Below are 15049 nucleotides of genomic sequence, written 5' to 3' on the forward strand. Positions count from 1 at the left end.
CACAATGAAATAAACTGGAACTTACCTGTACAACTCCTGTGCAAGAATCCAAGAAAATACATCCCTTTGGCTCCTTTGATATTTTCTCATCCTTATAAAAATTCATAATGTAGGAGTTATCTGACAACTGGGTTAGCTGGAAGTAGCGCTTTTTGAATGACTGCAGAGGAAGGGGGGAAATAAGGATGATAATTGTTGTGCTGCAGATTATTTTCACTTTATTCACGGGTCTTAAGCAACAGGCAACTCCCAGCTGCACTTCAATCACACTATTTTGCAGGTAAGTGCAAAATCCCTCTCATTTCCCTTAATACTATCATTGAAAACAGCTAAATGACAATGGTAAACACATGTGCCTCTGGGGGGGATATAAATCCACATGGAATAGAGAACAAAGTCCCTTACCCGCACGGTGATGCTATTGTTTACAGTGCTGTTGAAATTCCCTTTATAAAGCCAGCCAGACTTGTAAACTCCTGCTGATAATCCTCCTCCTCCTCCTCCTCCTCCACCACCACCTTTTGAAGATGAGTGGGATGTTGTATCCTGTATGAAAGACATGATTAATATTGCATGGATTTGCTTTCTGAATTCTAAGGGGGGGGGGGGGGGGAACCCCACCACCCTGAAGTGTGAGTATCTGCTTGACAGCAAATAATCATCCTTTCACTCCTTTGTAAATAAGACGTTATTAATACGCCTGCTGTGCATGTGATGACAGAAGAGACAAAGCTGTTCCCCTGACTTCAGAGTTATTTAAAATATGAAATATTTCATGGGAGATAACAAGCCTCAATTATCATTCTTTATTTTATATTAAAGGACTAAATAACTCTTCCCCACAGGGAAAAAAATATCCCACCAGAAAGCGGAATAAATACATACTTCATCCTTATCCACGTCTTCGTGATCGATTTCAAAGGAATGTGATGGCAGTTTCTCTGGTCTACATTCATTTCTGGGAATGGAGGAAAAATAGCTTTCACTTATTAGTTTGAAATAATTATGCACCTCTTATTTCAGGGAACTATCCCGAGCCGCCACAACACCTTCGGTACACCTACTGCAGTGAGGTTACATTGCAGTGTCCCACTGCCTCCTTTAAAAAGCATTCTAGTTTCAAAACACTGCTTCTTTTCTTAAGCCATATATACATACACACACACTTTTTTCCCCCCCCAACAGTATGAAATTACAACAGTTACATGCAAACAATGAAACATCACTTGTACTGTTCACTGCTCCTCCACCACAAAAGGCAACAAACCCCAAACCATTTCCAGAGTTATCCCCTTTCAGGCTGTCACCCAAAATTAGCATGAACCCTTTAATAGCTTTTTCTAACCGCGAACATTACAGTCTCACAGTATAACTAAGGTTGGAAGAGACCTCAAGGATCATCGAGTCCAACCTGTCACCACAGACCTCATGACAAGACCATGGCACCAAGGGCCACGTTCAATCTCCTCTTGAACACCTCCAGGGATGGTGACTCCACCACTTCCCTGGGCAGCACATTCCAATGACCAATGACTCACTCGGTGAAGAACTTTCTCCTCACCTCGAGTCTAAAACTCCCCTGGTGCAGCTTGACACTGTGTCCCCTTGCTCTGGTGCTGGTTGCCTGGGAGAAGAGACCAATCCCTTCCTGGCTACAACCACCCTTCAGGTAGTTGTAGAGGGCAATGAGGTCACTCCTGAGCCTCCTCTTCTCCAGGCTAAACAATCCCAGCTCCCTCAGCCTCTCCTCATGGGGCTTGTGCTCAAGGCCTCTCACCAGCCTTGTTGCCCTTTAGACAGTTCAGCTTAAAGCTTCCACATTTCTTCTGTATTTCAAGACACTTTTTACTATTCAATAAGATGAACTCAGCCTTAAAGCAATTTTTAAAAATACAGGGATGTCTTTTTGATGTGGGACCATTTAAAATCTTCATATTGTGGCCTTGAAACCAATCTTCAATATGAAAAAGCAAAGCATTTGACTGCGCGCATGAGTAATTGCACTGCTTCAGTTGAAGAATGAAGCCATAAGTAACAGCAAAGCTGGTCTGAAAGACAAGTCTTCTGAAAGACAAGTTCAAAGACATTTTGATTGAAAGGTATTTTTAAAATCAAAGATACTTTTAAATGGGGGAACAAAACTTACAATTCTGTGGCCTGAGAAATACCAACATCGTTCTCAAATTCCTCAAGGTTATAAATCTCATCCTTGGGAACCTTCCGTTATCATACGGAAGCCTACAACACCTGTCATGCTAGAACTCATCATTTAGCAGGAGGAATGACCTACAGAACTTACTTTCACCCACCCAGTGTGAGAATGGAAATAGATCAACACTACTCTCTGCAGGGAAGCAAATCTGCATGAGAGTGGATAGAAATCACACGCTCCTAAGATGCTTTCCTCTCTCATCTTAGAGAACTGGAGCCCACAACAGCATGGACTGTTAAATGCCACTAATTTAAAATAAAAAGTGGTACCTTTGAGCCTTTCCATTCTCTGTTCATTCATACACAAGGGGCAGATGAAGAAGACCAGAGTGACAAGCAATACCCATCTCCTCTCCACCGTACCCACTTTAAAGTCACTGTTCTCATGAGGTAACCACCCACTACATCCAGTCAGCAATTTAGCAGATCAGGTGCACATGGAATACCAGGAGAGGTTTATAAAGAAATTTCAGTAAGAAATATGCATTTTTATAAAGGCATGTAGAATAGAATAGAATATACCAGGTTGGAAGAGACCTTCAAGATCATCGTGTCCAACCTATCATCCAACACCACCCAACCAACTAAATTCACTTTCTTCTGGGTTTGGTGATTATTTAATGTAAACAACTGATCAATATTTTTAATAAGAGCAACATTTGCTGTCTATTGACATCTTTGACATCTGTAAAAGTGGTAAATTGTTGGAAATTCATGGCAGGTTTTCCAATGAAAGCAAGGGCAGCCGCCAAAAATTCTTACGCCAATACTCCCTCCCAGAGAGAAGAACTCCAGAACAAACTCCTCAAGCCAAATCCCACCTTTTACAAAAAATGCCACTCAAATTGCACATTTGTAGACAAGAACCCTACTAGCTTATTCAAGATTTGGAGCGCAAAGTGCACTGTGCTGCTCTTGGGGTGCTACGTAGGCAGACTGACTGACGCTCACTGGCCACACGTGGGCAGATGTTGACACCACTGCGCTCATCTGCTTGTGCACCTACACCAGCAATATGACAAGTCAGACAGCCGCCGAATGCTCTCTGCCCCCCAGCAAAACCCTAACCCTAATCCTCTTGATGCTTCCCAAAGATGCTTCCCAAACCCATGCAACACCACCCAAAAGGGTGGTGACACTGACACAAGTGGCCAGAGAGGTGGTAGATGCCCCATCCCTTGAAACATTCCAGGTCAGGTTGTTTGGGGCCCTGAGCAACCTGATCTAGCTGAAGACATCCCTGCCCACTGCATAAGGGTTGGACTGGACAGCCTTCAAAGGTCCCTTCCAACCCAAACTAATCTATGGTTCTATGTTCCAAGTTTTCTATGAACAACAACAAAAACTTTGCTAATGACCATTTCTGTTGCCAGACACATGGTCACCACAGCACACACTAAGCAAGCCCTGCTCTTCCCCTGCACTTCCCCTACCCTTCCCCTTGCTCGAGAAGCATGAACATACCAGCACAAAGCATCAAAAATGATGCAAAATGGGGTAGTGAGAGCTCAGAGAGAGGAATTTCAGGGGCTGAGAGACCTGAGAAAAACCTCAAAAAAGGAACACACTCAGAGTATAACTAAAGCAATTGTTAAACATTTTGGTCATGTTTTTGTGCACATTGCTGGGCCCTTCCCCAGTGCCACACCATCACTTTGGTAGAACTGCACCATGCACAAAGAAATATGAAATTATGCAGCTGTGCTGAAGGCTGTTGCAATTTGTGTGTTTCCAAATGGGAAATCCCATGGGAAGGTTTCGTACACAATCAGGGAATGAAGTACTTCACCTACAGTTAGGTCTGGTACTGTAAATGATGTCCCTTTCTTGTAGCTTTGTGTCACACCTAACACTCATCCAATCTTCCCTGATACAATGATTTCCTCTGAAGGAATTGATACAACTACATGCTCAGATTTCTGAAACAAAAAACTGTGGAAACTGGGCATCCAAAGCTATGAGCAGTGAGATATGACACTACAAGAACCCACCAAACCACTTTTCAATCAGGAGATTTCACAACAATAGAATCATTAAGGTTGGAAAAGACCTCCAAGATCATCAAGTCCAACTGTAAAGAGAGCACTGTCAGGATGCCAGTAAATCATGGCCCCCAGCACCACATCTACATACTTTTTAAATCTCTCCAGGGATGGTGACTCCACTGCTTCCCTGAGCAGCCTGTTAAAATGCTTAACCACTATGTGAAGAAATGTCCAGTCTAATCCTCCCTTGGTACAGCTTAAGCCATTTCCTCTCATCCTATCACTTGTTAACTGGGAGAAGAGACCAACCCCCACTTTGCTCCTCCATCCTTTCAGAGTGTGTTGCAGACAGCGAGAAGATTTCCCCTGAGCCTCCTGTTCTCCAGGCTGAACAACCTCAGTTCCCCCAGTGGCTCCTTGGAAGAGTTGTGCTCTAGCCCATTCACCAGCTTTGTTGCCCTTCTTTGGGCACACCCTGCAACCTCAATGTCCTTCTTCTAGTGAAACCTGAAGGTAGCTCTGGGCATGACCTTCGTAACATGCATGTGGAAATCGTGGTCCCTTGATGATGAAGAGGCCAGATATGATATGAAACCAGGTGGACTCCACACCAACTCTGTTAAGGTTAAGCTGCATCAACTTAGAGAAAACAAAATACAGACACTCCTGGTATAACTTTCCTTCTGAAACATAACCAGAGCTGCAGCTAAACAATTCTTGAGCACTATGTTCTGATACAAGATAAAATATATCTCTTGTTTTGTTATAATCCTCTGTGCAAGGGGTAAAAAAAATGGTGTGAGACATCATAACATCCCTGGGGCATGAACTCAGGAAAGCAGTTCATTTTAAGTACCATATTAAAATATGCTTCACAGAAGAGTATGCACATAGCAGCTCAGGCATCCTTTTGTGCAGAGTAATGTCTGTCTGTCAAATGCATAAGAGTGAAGATGTTTAAGGTTAGACAGAAAACCACTGTGAGGCAAGCTGCCTTCTTGAGCACTAAATGCATTAAGGGTCTAAAACAATCAGGACATTGGGTACTTCAGAAAAGGTAGGCTTATAATCCCCTCTCAGCAAAACTCTTCTTAATGGCTTGTGGTACTACCACAGCCACTGTCTGTAAAGACACCACCAGACAAGAGAGAACACAGATCTGAGGGAAAGCTGCAGCACAGACCGCTTTGGACACTGCATCTAAAGGGACCAGGAAAATCAGTTTATTGATTCCTGCATCTGTATGTTTAGTTAGCACTGGTTTCCATCCCACACAAGCTTAGAGGTCCTCTTCCTGTGTTCTGTGCACATAACAACTGCTTTTCATCCAGTATCAACGATTTGAATGCCATGAATTCCAGTAAAGGAGTTAGTAACACAGCCCTGTTTAGCACTCAGGGATTTCAAGGACATCGCGGTGCTGGAGTGTACCCAGAAAAGGGCAATGAAGTTTGTGGAGGGTCTGGAGCCCAAGACTTCTGGGAAGCAGCTCAGGGAACCAGGGTTTGTTCAGCCTGGAGAAAAGGAGGCTAAGGGAGACCTTTTCACCCTCTACAACTACCCAAACAGGCTGGAGAGAGGGGGAGGTCATTCTCTTCTCCCAAGAAATAAGCAATAGGACAAGAAGAAATAGCCCCAAGTTGTACCAGGGGAGGCTTAATTTGGGCATTAGGAAGAATTTCTTCCCCCAGAGTGTTGTCAAGCACTGGAACAGGCTGCCCAGGAAGTGGTGGAGTCACTGTGTCTGAAGGGATTTAAAAGCCATGTAGATGCAGTGCTGAGAGACATGTTAGCGGTGACCTGGCAGTACTTCATTAGTGGTTGGACTCCACGATGTTAAATTTCTTTCCCAGTCAAAATGATTCTATCATTCATTAACTACTCCCTGAAACAGTTCTTAGATACAAACCTGTCAGAAACAGAAGCATAGGTAGAAACTCACACACGATGAACAAGCACCAGTGTCTTAATTTCTTTCCACACAAATCCAGGAACTTGATCCTTCTCCTCCTAAAGCCTTTATGCTCATTTTAACACCCTGCCTCTGAGCACAGATGGGATGCTCAGACACTTGCACCTTCCCAAGGCCCTTTATCACCACAGCTGAGCACAATGCACCCAGTTCTGCACGGCACCGCTCATCACTGAAATGCTACTCTGCTGTTACACAGGGTAGCTAAAAGTAGAACTAATCCCAGCTAAAGGTGAGTGACATTTATGCATTATTAAGGAAAAGGGAGAGCCAGCTTTCCTGTATCAACTGTGCTTTGAATACGCAAATACGCTTCTGAGCGTTTGAATCAGCACTAACAGTTTGTTGATACTGGTGAATTCTGCAGAGTCCTGAACTTTTGCTAAAGGACCTTTCTTCCCCTTTTTAAAAATGCAAGGCACTGTAAAACAAGCAGAGCACACGAGACAGAAGAAAGTGCAAATACGGGCAAAGCTCAGCAAAATGACACAAAGCTAACAGGGAACAATGCAAAAAAAAAGAAGAAGAACTTCTGCTTGGCTCTTACTGTGGTAAGTGTCGGAAGTCCTCTGAATACTGCTCATACTTGTAGTTCACAACATGCCACTGGGAATTGTAGTATTTACAAGCCTAAAGAGAAAAAACAAACAACAACAAGAGGATTACCATGACTAGTTAGAGCCAAGAAGGGTAGAGAACTAGAAAGGACCCGAGGGAGTCCTTTGTTCTAGAGGGCAGATTCTTCTCTTTCATAGCTGGGTGCACAGCTCTTAAAGGAAAGCCATTCATATGTTTCCACATTTTGAAGCACAATTTCCCTTTTAAATCAACCACACTGAATCACTCATGACAGAGGAGAGGACTGATAGCAGTTTAACATGCTTTACTGATTCTCATCTGCTCTATAGGAAGCAAATTATATCACTACTGCCTCAAAAGACATTACGCAGTTTAGGTCTGACTTTCTCCATGGACATTACTTACACATTTTTGTTTGCATCCTGCCTCATTGCTTTCTAACTACATTTGTCCTACTTCTTTTATTTCCCCTTGTTTCAGCAGAAGCTCTCTTCCTGTTCTGCTGTTAAGGATTGATATTCAACCTCCTAACAACACACAGGAATGTATTAATAGGGTTTATCGTTTCTCACAAGTCTCGTTTCCATTTCCACACTGAATTTGCTCAGTCACCATCTCCTTGTAGTTTTTCCTTTCCTAAAAACATTCTTGCTAGTTTTGCATTCCTCTGTTGGAATCGTTATTAATATACCAATCTCACTTAAAGAAGAGAACCAGATCTGGACGAAGACCATACCAAAGGGCTTTGCTGTGCTGTCAGACAGACCAGAGTAACTGATTTATTTGATGTAGCACTTTGATCAATGCAATTGAAGACAGCACCACATTTTAAAAGGCCACAAGATCCATGAGATATCTACAGTTATTGATAAGGCATACATCTACAATAAGAAAAATGACACACCGTCAGAATTCCCACTGATTCTTACTACAGAGTATAAAACACAAACTGTGTAAAGATACGTCATATTCCTCCCCAGAAGTGCTCAAGGCCAGGTTGGATGGGGCTTTTGAGCAACCTGGTCTAGTGGACTTAGATGATCTCTAAGTCCCCTTCCAACCCAAATATTATTAGAATAAACTAGAATAAACCAAACCAGGTTGGAAGAGACCTTCAAGATCATTGTATCCAACCCATCAACCAATCCAACCCACCCAAACAGCTAACCCATGGCACCAAGTACCCCATCAAGTCTCCTCCTGAACACCGCCAATGACGGTGACTCCACCACCTCCCTGGGGAGCCCATTCCAATGGGCAATCACTCTTTCTGTATAGAACTTTGTCCTAACATCCAACCTAAACCTCCCCTGGTGCAGCCTGAGACTGTGTCCTCTTGTTCTGGTACTGGGTGCCTGAGAGAAGAGACCAACATCCGCCTGTCTACAACCTCCCTTCATTCTATGCTATTTGCACAGCATGCTGAAGAATTTACCCTGTTAGGAAACAGGAGGCACATCAGGAAGGAAGACGGTGGAGATCTACAGCAGAAAAAGAAGCAGCAGCAGTGAAAGGCAACTGAGGTGGGAACAGGGAAGACAGTCTCACAGAAAGGCATGGGAAGGATTCCAGGAGGCACAGAGAATGGAATAAAGGATAGATCAAAAATATTTAAATACCAAAAGTACACAGAGAAAGTAGAAGAAAGGGCAACAAAGGGGTACAGAGATGAGATTATCAGTCTGTGGGAGCAGAAAGTGAGATAGGCTGAAAACTCAGTGTTGGTGCTTCCTGAATTACTCAGCACTGGTTTAACAGACTCCCCTTTCAAATCTTGTGGAAGACATGTAGAATATGCAGGCATAAATTAATTTAGGAATTAATCCTGGGTGTGGTCACGGTCTTCTGGGACAGCTTTATTTGTTTTAGAGATGGAAAAGGCAGCATGGAAGTGAAAGGATATTTATAGGCATTTCTCTCCCACTCTGACACTGAACTGAGCACAATGAAAGACAGTCAGCAGTGAACACATCTCATGTACATCTAGCTTCTACATCTTGGTCTGATGTAAAGCCTCATTATCTTACAGGATGCAGGGTAAACTGTGACCATTAGACAACATGAAATAACAACATATTCTGTGGGAATTAACATAATGCTATTGCACTGTGACTAACTGCACCTTGCAGGGTCAGGCCCAAAGCCTACCACTGACAGCCACGGTCCTACACCACTCCAATGTCATTTGCACTCTGCCTTTGAATAGGGAGAAACAAAACAACAATTAACCTGTTATGTGAATCTTCATACAACAACTTGGTCACTCTTGCAGTTGTGTGATCAAAATCCTAGTTAAAACTATTTGCTAGTCACCTGGGCTATGAGAATGCTCTTAGAGGATCCACATAGACCCTATACTCCATGATGCCATGGACAGCTTCTTCAATGAATGTTGTGGGGATGTGCATAGACCCTCCAATTCACACTTCACTCAGTTTCTGCTTGGAAATATAAAGACCAAGTGAATCTTCTTGAAATGACCACTTCTTCCCTGTGGTACTTTCTTTACTTAGTAATCTCCTCAACAGATGCAATTAAAGCCCACAGAGAATTCTCAATGCAGGCTTTGATTGTGAGCATTATAGGCTGATGTGTTCAAAAGCACAGTTCTGAATAACATAGAGCAGGCCACAGTATTTTAATGTATAACTCTAAAGGTTTACTGTGCTCCTCTAAGAAAAAGCTAATCAAAACAAAACTCAAAGAGGACAAGAAGCACATTCAAGTATCAGTCACTACATTCATACAAGGCAAGCCACAGCTAACACTGGTCTTGAATGAGCTTGTTGCTTCTATCCACAGAAAACTAGATCTAGGTAAAAAAACATCCCAAACAGAGCAGCATTTTCTCTTCATAATATCCCAATGACAATCCAAATCCTTTGGCTGACTCTAGTGGCTTTCAATAATTTTATTTGTAATTAGAAATTATTACTGGAGACTGAATTTTAGCAATGAGGAGAAATACATGCAAACCTGCGCTCTGAGGAGCGAGAAAAACATTTCTAGAGGCAGAGATTTCATCAAGAGGCCAGAGATGGTCCTGGCAAAGAGCAGAGGCATGAGTACAGGGGCTGTGGAGCTCAAGGGGACTGTGGGGGAGAAGAAATACAGCTGGAGAAATGGATGCTTTGGGACATGGAAGGCCTGGCACATTTCTCCTGCACTGTTGATCAGGCAGGCTGCACAGCCCATTCCCAAGGACTCTATCATATCCAGGCAATTTCTTTATTTCTTGTTGCCCAGCTGGTCTATTTTTTCCTTAGAGATCCAGACAGGCCTGTAAGCTTTTTCCACATGTAGCTTCCTAGCTCTGGTTCTGGTGATGACAGGGTGATGGCTACCAAGTGAAAGAGCCACTTAAAATAAATAAATAAATAATCTATATATTTACCCTGCAACACAAGTAACATTCTGGGGAGGGGAAAAAAAGTCCAAGGGAAAACTTTACGGTGAGCGTGCTGGAGCACTAGACCAGGATTCCCAGAGAGGTTGTGGAGTCTTTTTCTCTGGAGAGATTCCAAACCTGACTGTACATTGCAGTCCTCTGCAACCTGTCCTGGGTGACTTTTCTTTAGGAGGAGGGCTGGACCAAATGATTTGCAAAGGTCACTTCCAACACCCACCATGACAAGATTCTGTAATGACTCCTGGTGGTGCTCTAACAGCCATGGGAGAACAGACAATAAACTCTTACATATCCTTCACACTGCAACTACTCCTCAGATAGCTGTCATATACACCTCCAGATAAGACACATACCTTGTAATAACTCTAAGAGTCTAAACCAGTGTCAAATAGTTCTTGTTTTGGAAAGATACTAATATTTTCCAAGGACAAAGTGCATTCAGACCACCAGTGATTAACACTCATGTCAAAATACCAACATCAATATTGGTGGATTAGCAGTGACAGGGAATGCAGCTGGAAAATACCAGAATGAGAGGCTAGTTCACTGTGTTTGCAATTTTTCTTGCTACAAACATCTCAGAACAAGCACCTGCAGATATGCTATCAGCCCTCCCCCTCATTCTTGCCTCCAAAACTCAAACCTGATTCAAATCACCCCTATAATGAGAAAAGAAAAAAGTTCATTGTAATCATAGAACAACTCTCCCAAACTCTTCAGTTTATTTCAAATTAAAGACTTTTACCTCTTTAACAAACAAATTTTCTGCTCTTTGTTCTGCATCTTCAGGTACAGAAGGATACAGCGTCCTGATTTCCAGTGAAATTGTGTCTGTCTGGCAAGAAACAACATAAGAAGGGAAATTAGTCACAGTGTCAGAGCAGCAGCTTTGTGTCATGAATAGGTTAAGAACCTGATGATTATGGCTTGTGTTTTTCCATCTGTCATGCAGCCAATGCACAAGCATACCAACCACTCCAGCCCAGCTCCTGCCCACACACGATACTCAGTGCTATCAGCTAAAGCATTAATCACAAGCTACAGCAGTGCTCTGGGAATAAACTTCTTCCAAGCAAACTTGCTACAGTCTGAGTTTTCTGATAAAAAAAAGTAATTAGCTCTTCCTTACATCCTCTCCCAGAAATACAGGCCAAATCCAACAGTATTATCAGCTTCCTCTGCTTCCCTTCTGCATCTCCTGCCTTTCAGCCAGGAATGTGAAGCAGATCTAAGCTTTGAGTCTTTGGAAGGAGAAGAGAGGAGCAAAAGGACTTTCACAGGGCAGCTTGATGGTCAGAAAGCAAATGGAACCAGGCAACAGCTTCTCAGTGGGGCATTTCCATCTGCAGCTGCAGACAGCAGAACAAGACTCCCATGGAACTCCTGATATGTTCTACAACCTTCTGTCAGACCCAACAGACACTGCCCAAATGAAGCCATATTTTTTGAAAGCAGCTCCTGAATGAGTTGCCTTGTCAGGCCCCACAGCAGGAAACCACAGAAAGAAGTGAACATCTATCAGGTCTCCATGGGCAGTCAAGCTTCCCTTAGCTCTCGCCAGGCCTAGAGGAGGCCTGGGCTGCCAGCAGTGCTCCTCTCTGACCCAGGGCCTTCATGCCAAGGCTAGGCAAGGCTGCCGTTTTGCAAATGCCATGGGAGGAGGTCTTGGGGCATTTTTAATTAATCCAGAGATCTGACTGACTCCTTTTCTTTGCTGTAAGAGAAGAAAACAAACAAACCCAACCCCCAGCAGACCCGATAATGCTCTCTGTTACAATAGAATAACCCCACCACTCAAGACAACAAAGGATTGAAGTCAAGACGAATCTGATCTCCCAAGCTCATTTTCTCTTCCTTTATAGAAAGGCACATGATTTCCAGACAAAGGTCTATGGCATACAATAATTCACAGTCTCAGACTAAGAAGGGATGTTTCTTCTCTACAAACCAAAGCACTCAAACTCTACATAACAATTGCCTGGGTATCACTGACTGCATTTTTCCTTACAGCTTACCTGGACCACTCTGATTCTCCCCACCCCATTCCATATAACTAATTATGAAATAAATGTATATGTCCCTCAAACGTGATACAAACATCATGGGATTCCCCAAACATTTTCTGTTTCACCTGAATAGCTCAGGATACAATGTGATTAAAAGACCTCAGATCCTATGAACAACAAATGCTGCCTTGTAGACACCACAAAGTAAAAAACCCTGCTTTTTTCTGTCAAACTAAGGGCAGTTTCCTGGATGTGGCTTCCTGGACTCTACCCAGCTGTCTTCCCAAAGTCTGTGTGCAGTGGAGGTTTACACAATTGTTTGGGTTATGAGTAAAAAACAGATGAAGAAGTATGAATTTTCAGGCCATATTTAGTAATAGTGAAGATGCCTGAATCCTTGCTTGCATAGGGACTTCCCAGCACTATCCACAGTCTCTAGGATGTGCTTCATTACTTTTACTTCACACGTACGTGACATTTTAAGTGTCTTTTTTGAAGTAGTCACACAAAGAAGCAATGCCTGAGCCCAGCTGAAAACCCATGGGTGCTCCTGAGGTCCATGACAGAGTTCTCCCTAGCAGCAGCCACAAAGCACACACACAATCCTTCCATGATATCATCGCCACTGATCAGCTGCTCTCTCCAGAGCAAGGCAGGGTGGAGACCAAAGAGAAGAGATGTGTGATGCACCCTATAGCTTTCACTGGCCCTATGGGGATGATGACTAAGCTGCAGAGACCAACACCTCTTCTGCTGGCCCATAACAAAATTTATCTGCTCCATGTATTCATTACACAGAAGATACTCTCCACTTTATTGTTTTTTTTAAAGACATATACTAAGATTTTTTTTTAACCTAATATAACACTCATAAAATTATCTTGTAATTTCAAATGGAAGAGACCTTTAAGATCATCAAGTCAGAAATTTTGCCAGTTTAGAAATCTGAGGTTTTCCATGGGCCAGACAGATCAATAATCAGCTCTGTGCCTTGGCTGTACCCATAGAGAAGGGAGAGATGCTAAAAGGAACACTTGAAGTTCTCTGTCAATGGCTGTTGTATGTCATTTGCCCAGGGAGGTGGTGGAGTCACTGATCCTGGAGGTGTTCAAGAGGGGACTGGACGTGGCACTTGAAGCCATGGTTTAGTTAGTCATGAAGTGTTGGGTGGTAGGTTGGACTTGATGATCTCTGAGGTCGTTTCCAACCTTATTGATTCTATGATTCTATGATTCTAAGTCTAGTCATTCTTGTCAACCAGTACCAAAAGACCACCAATTAAGACAGCTAAAATTTGCCTTAATGGGGTCATTGTGTCTTTTCCCCTTATACAGCTTGTTAAAAGAAACACAACCGGCAACTCACTTTTAGTCTCAACAAGACTGCACTCGAAAAGATGAAACAGTCATGCAAACCAGAAAGCAAAGCTGGCTGCCTTTGAGAGTTTGCCAAGGAGTATCACAGGTTTCTTTACCTAGAATTGGGACATTGAAAAATCTTGTGAATTGCTATATTTAAGCTTGTTTTCAAAAAGAACAAAGCACTTCCCTTCTGAGAATGCTCAACCACTGCACTGCAGAAGCCTCGCCACAAAATCACTTCCGGTCCGTCGCCGACTGCTTCCAAAGTGAAACGCTCTTACAGGCAGATCAGGTAAACTTTGTCTTCACCAAATACTTTTTACTTTGGAAAACAACTACATTTCAACCACAAAGTGCTTCTGAAAGGGCCATTTAAAAACAAAAAATAATACTAAAAAGGGTTTTATTTAGACAATCCAGCACTTATAAATGTGCTTTGAATACAGCTTAATTTCGTAACGTTTGGGCAATCATGGCAATTGTCTGCTCAAATCAGAGGCAAACGATCTCATTTGTGCATGCAAACTGGGAGAATCAAATAATGCAGCTATCAGCCTAAACCATTAATTCTTCTGAATTATATTTTTAATCTGTTTTGCATAATTATCCCCTATCCAACAAGGATTTCTGGCATTTATGTCCCATTCGCTCAACCTGATGGCCCCACGTGTTACATTAGTGATAAGGTGCAGTTTAATTAAGGCCTTTGCTTGCTACATCCACTTTCTACAGTGAAAGCCACAAGTTAATGTTGCTCTTTATCAACAATTGATTAGGAGTGTTTTCAGACAGTGCTTATGTCCCACCGACACGGTGAGTTTAGTGTCTGAAAATGTAGCTCAAACTCCATTAGCTACTTCAAACATTTCAGACAGCTTTTAGTCTGAAAGCATGTTGCTAGTGGTTAGGTCTTCAGACAGATGCATCAACCCCGATCATATTTACTTCCTGAAAAGGCAGCCCTTCTGAGAGCTAACCACACACAGGCAGAAATGTTGCTCTGTGTTAACACATAGGTTTCGTCTCTCTAAAGAAAAGCTCTCAGCCCCATTTTCATCTTAGCATAGGACATTTACTCAACATGACGAAAACCTGCAATGAGTTAGTCCATCCAATCTCAAAGCAAGATGAGGTGCAACTCTGCTGTACAAATACCACCATGTAAATGCTGTTGTCAGTCCTCCAGATGGGCTGCTGGTTGCTGTGCTAGCACAGAGTTCACTGAAGAGGTCAGAGTGTTGGACAAAGTGAAGGGAAAGCAATCTCAAAGTATCTTTAAGGGGCAGATTTTGCCCCATCACTCACCAAACAATGTTGGGTGTGAGAGGCAGTGTTTTGCCCACTCAGTGATTGCTTTGCTAACTGCTTTAGCTCTCTCTATTTAGAGTTGGCGCACATGCCTCCAACTCTAAATACCTCTCACTTTGCTGCTCCTCTTCCTTGCACATCAAGGATAGCCATATCCCATTACCCATGATAACAATGGACTTGATTCTTGCTACCCTAAGGATAAGCAGATGCTGCCT

General features: G+C 42.8%; 1 protein-coding gene across 7 annotated transcripts in view; it reads right to left on the reverse strand.

The window, feature by feature from the left end:
• Positions 1 to 15049, reverse strand: part of DOCK10 (dedicator of cytokinesis 10) — a 161090-nt gene that overhangs the window by 81986 nt on the left and 64055 nt on the right. For all 7 annotated transcript variants that reach the window (XM_068145507.1, XM_068145506.1, XM_068145504.1 and 4 more), the window contains exons 3-7: positions 10902 to 10991; positions 6716 to 6798; positions 886 to 958; positions 406 to 546; positions 26 to 160 (exon numbers count right to left, since the gene is read on the reverse strand). In XM_068145507.1, coding sequence (XP_068001608.1) covers positions 26 to 160; positions 406 to 546; positions 886 to 958; positions 6716 to 6798; positions 10902 to 10991 — 522 coding nt within the window. The remainder of the gene's footprint in view (positions 1 to 25; positions 161 to 405; positions 547 to 885; positions 959 to 6715; positions 6799 to 10901; positions 10992 to 15049) is intronic.

Source organism: Melanerpes formicivorus, unplaced genomic scaffold (assembly GCF_026170545.1).
Source record: "Melanerpes formicivorus ecotype bairdi unplaced genomic scaffold, bMelFor1.0.p_v2 SCAF_12, whole genome shotgun sequence".
NCBI classification, from domain to species: domain Eukaryota; kingdom Metazoa; phylum Chordata; class Aves; order Piciformes; family Picidae; genus Melanerpes; species Melanerpes formicivorus.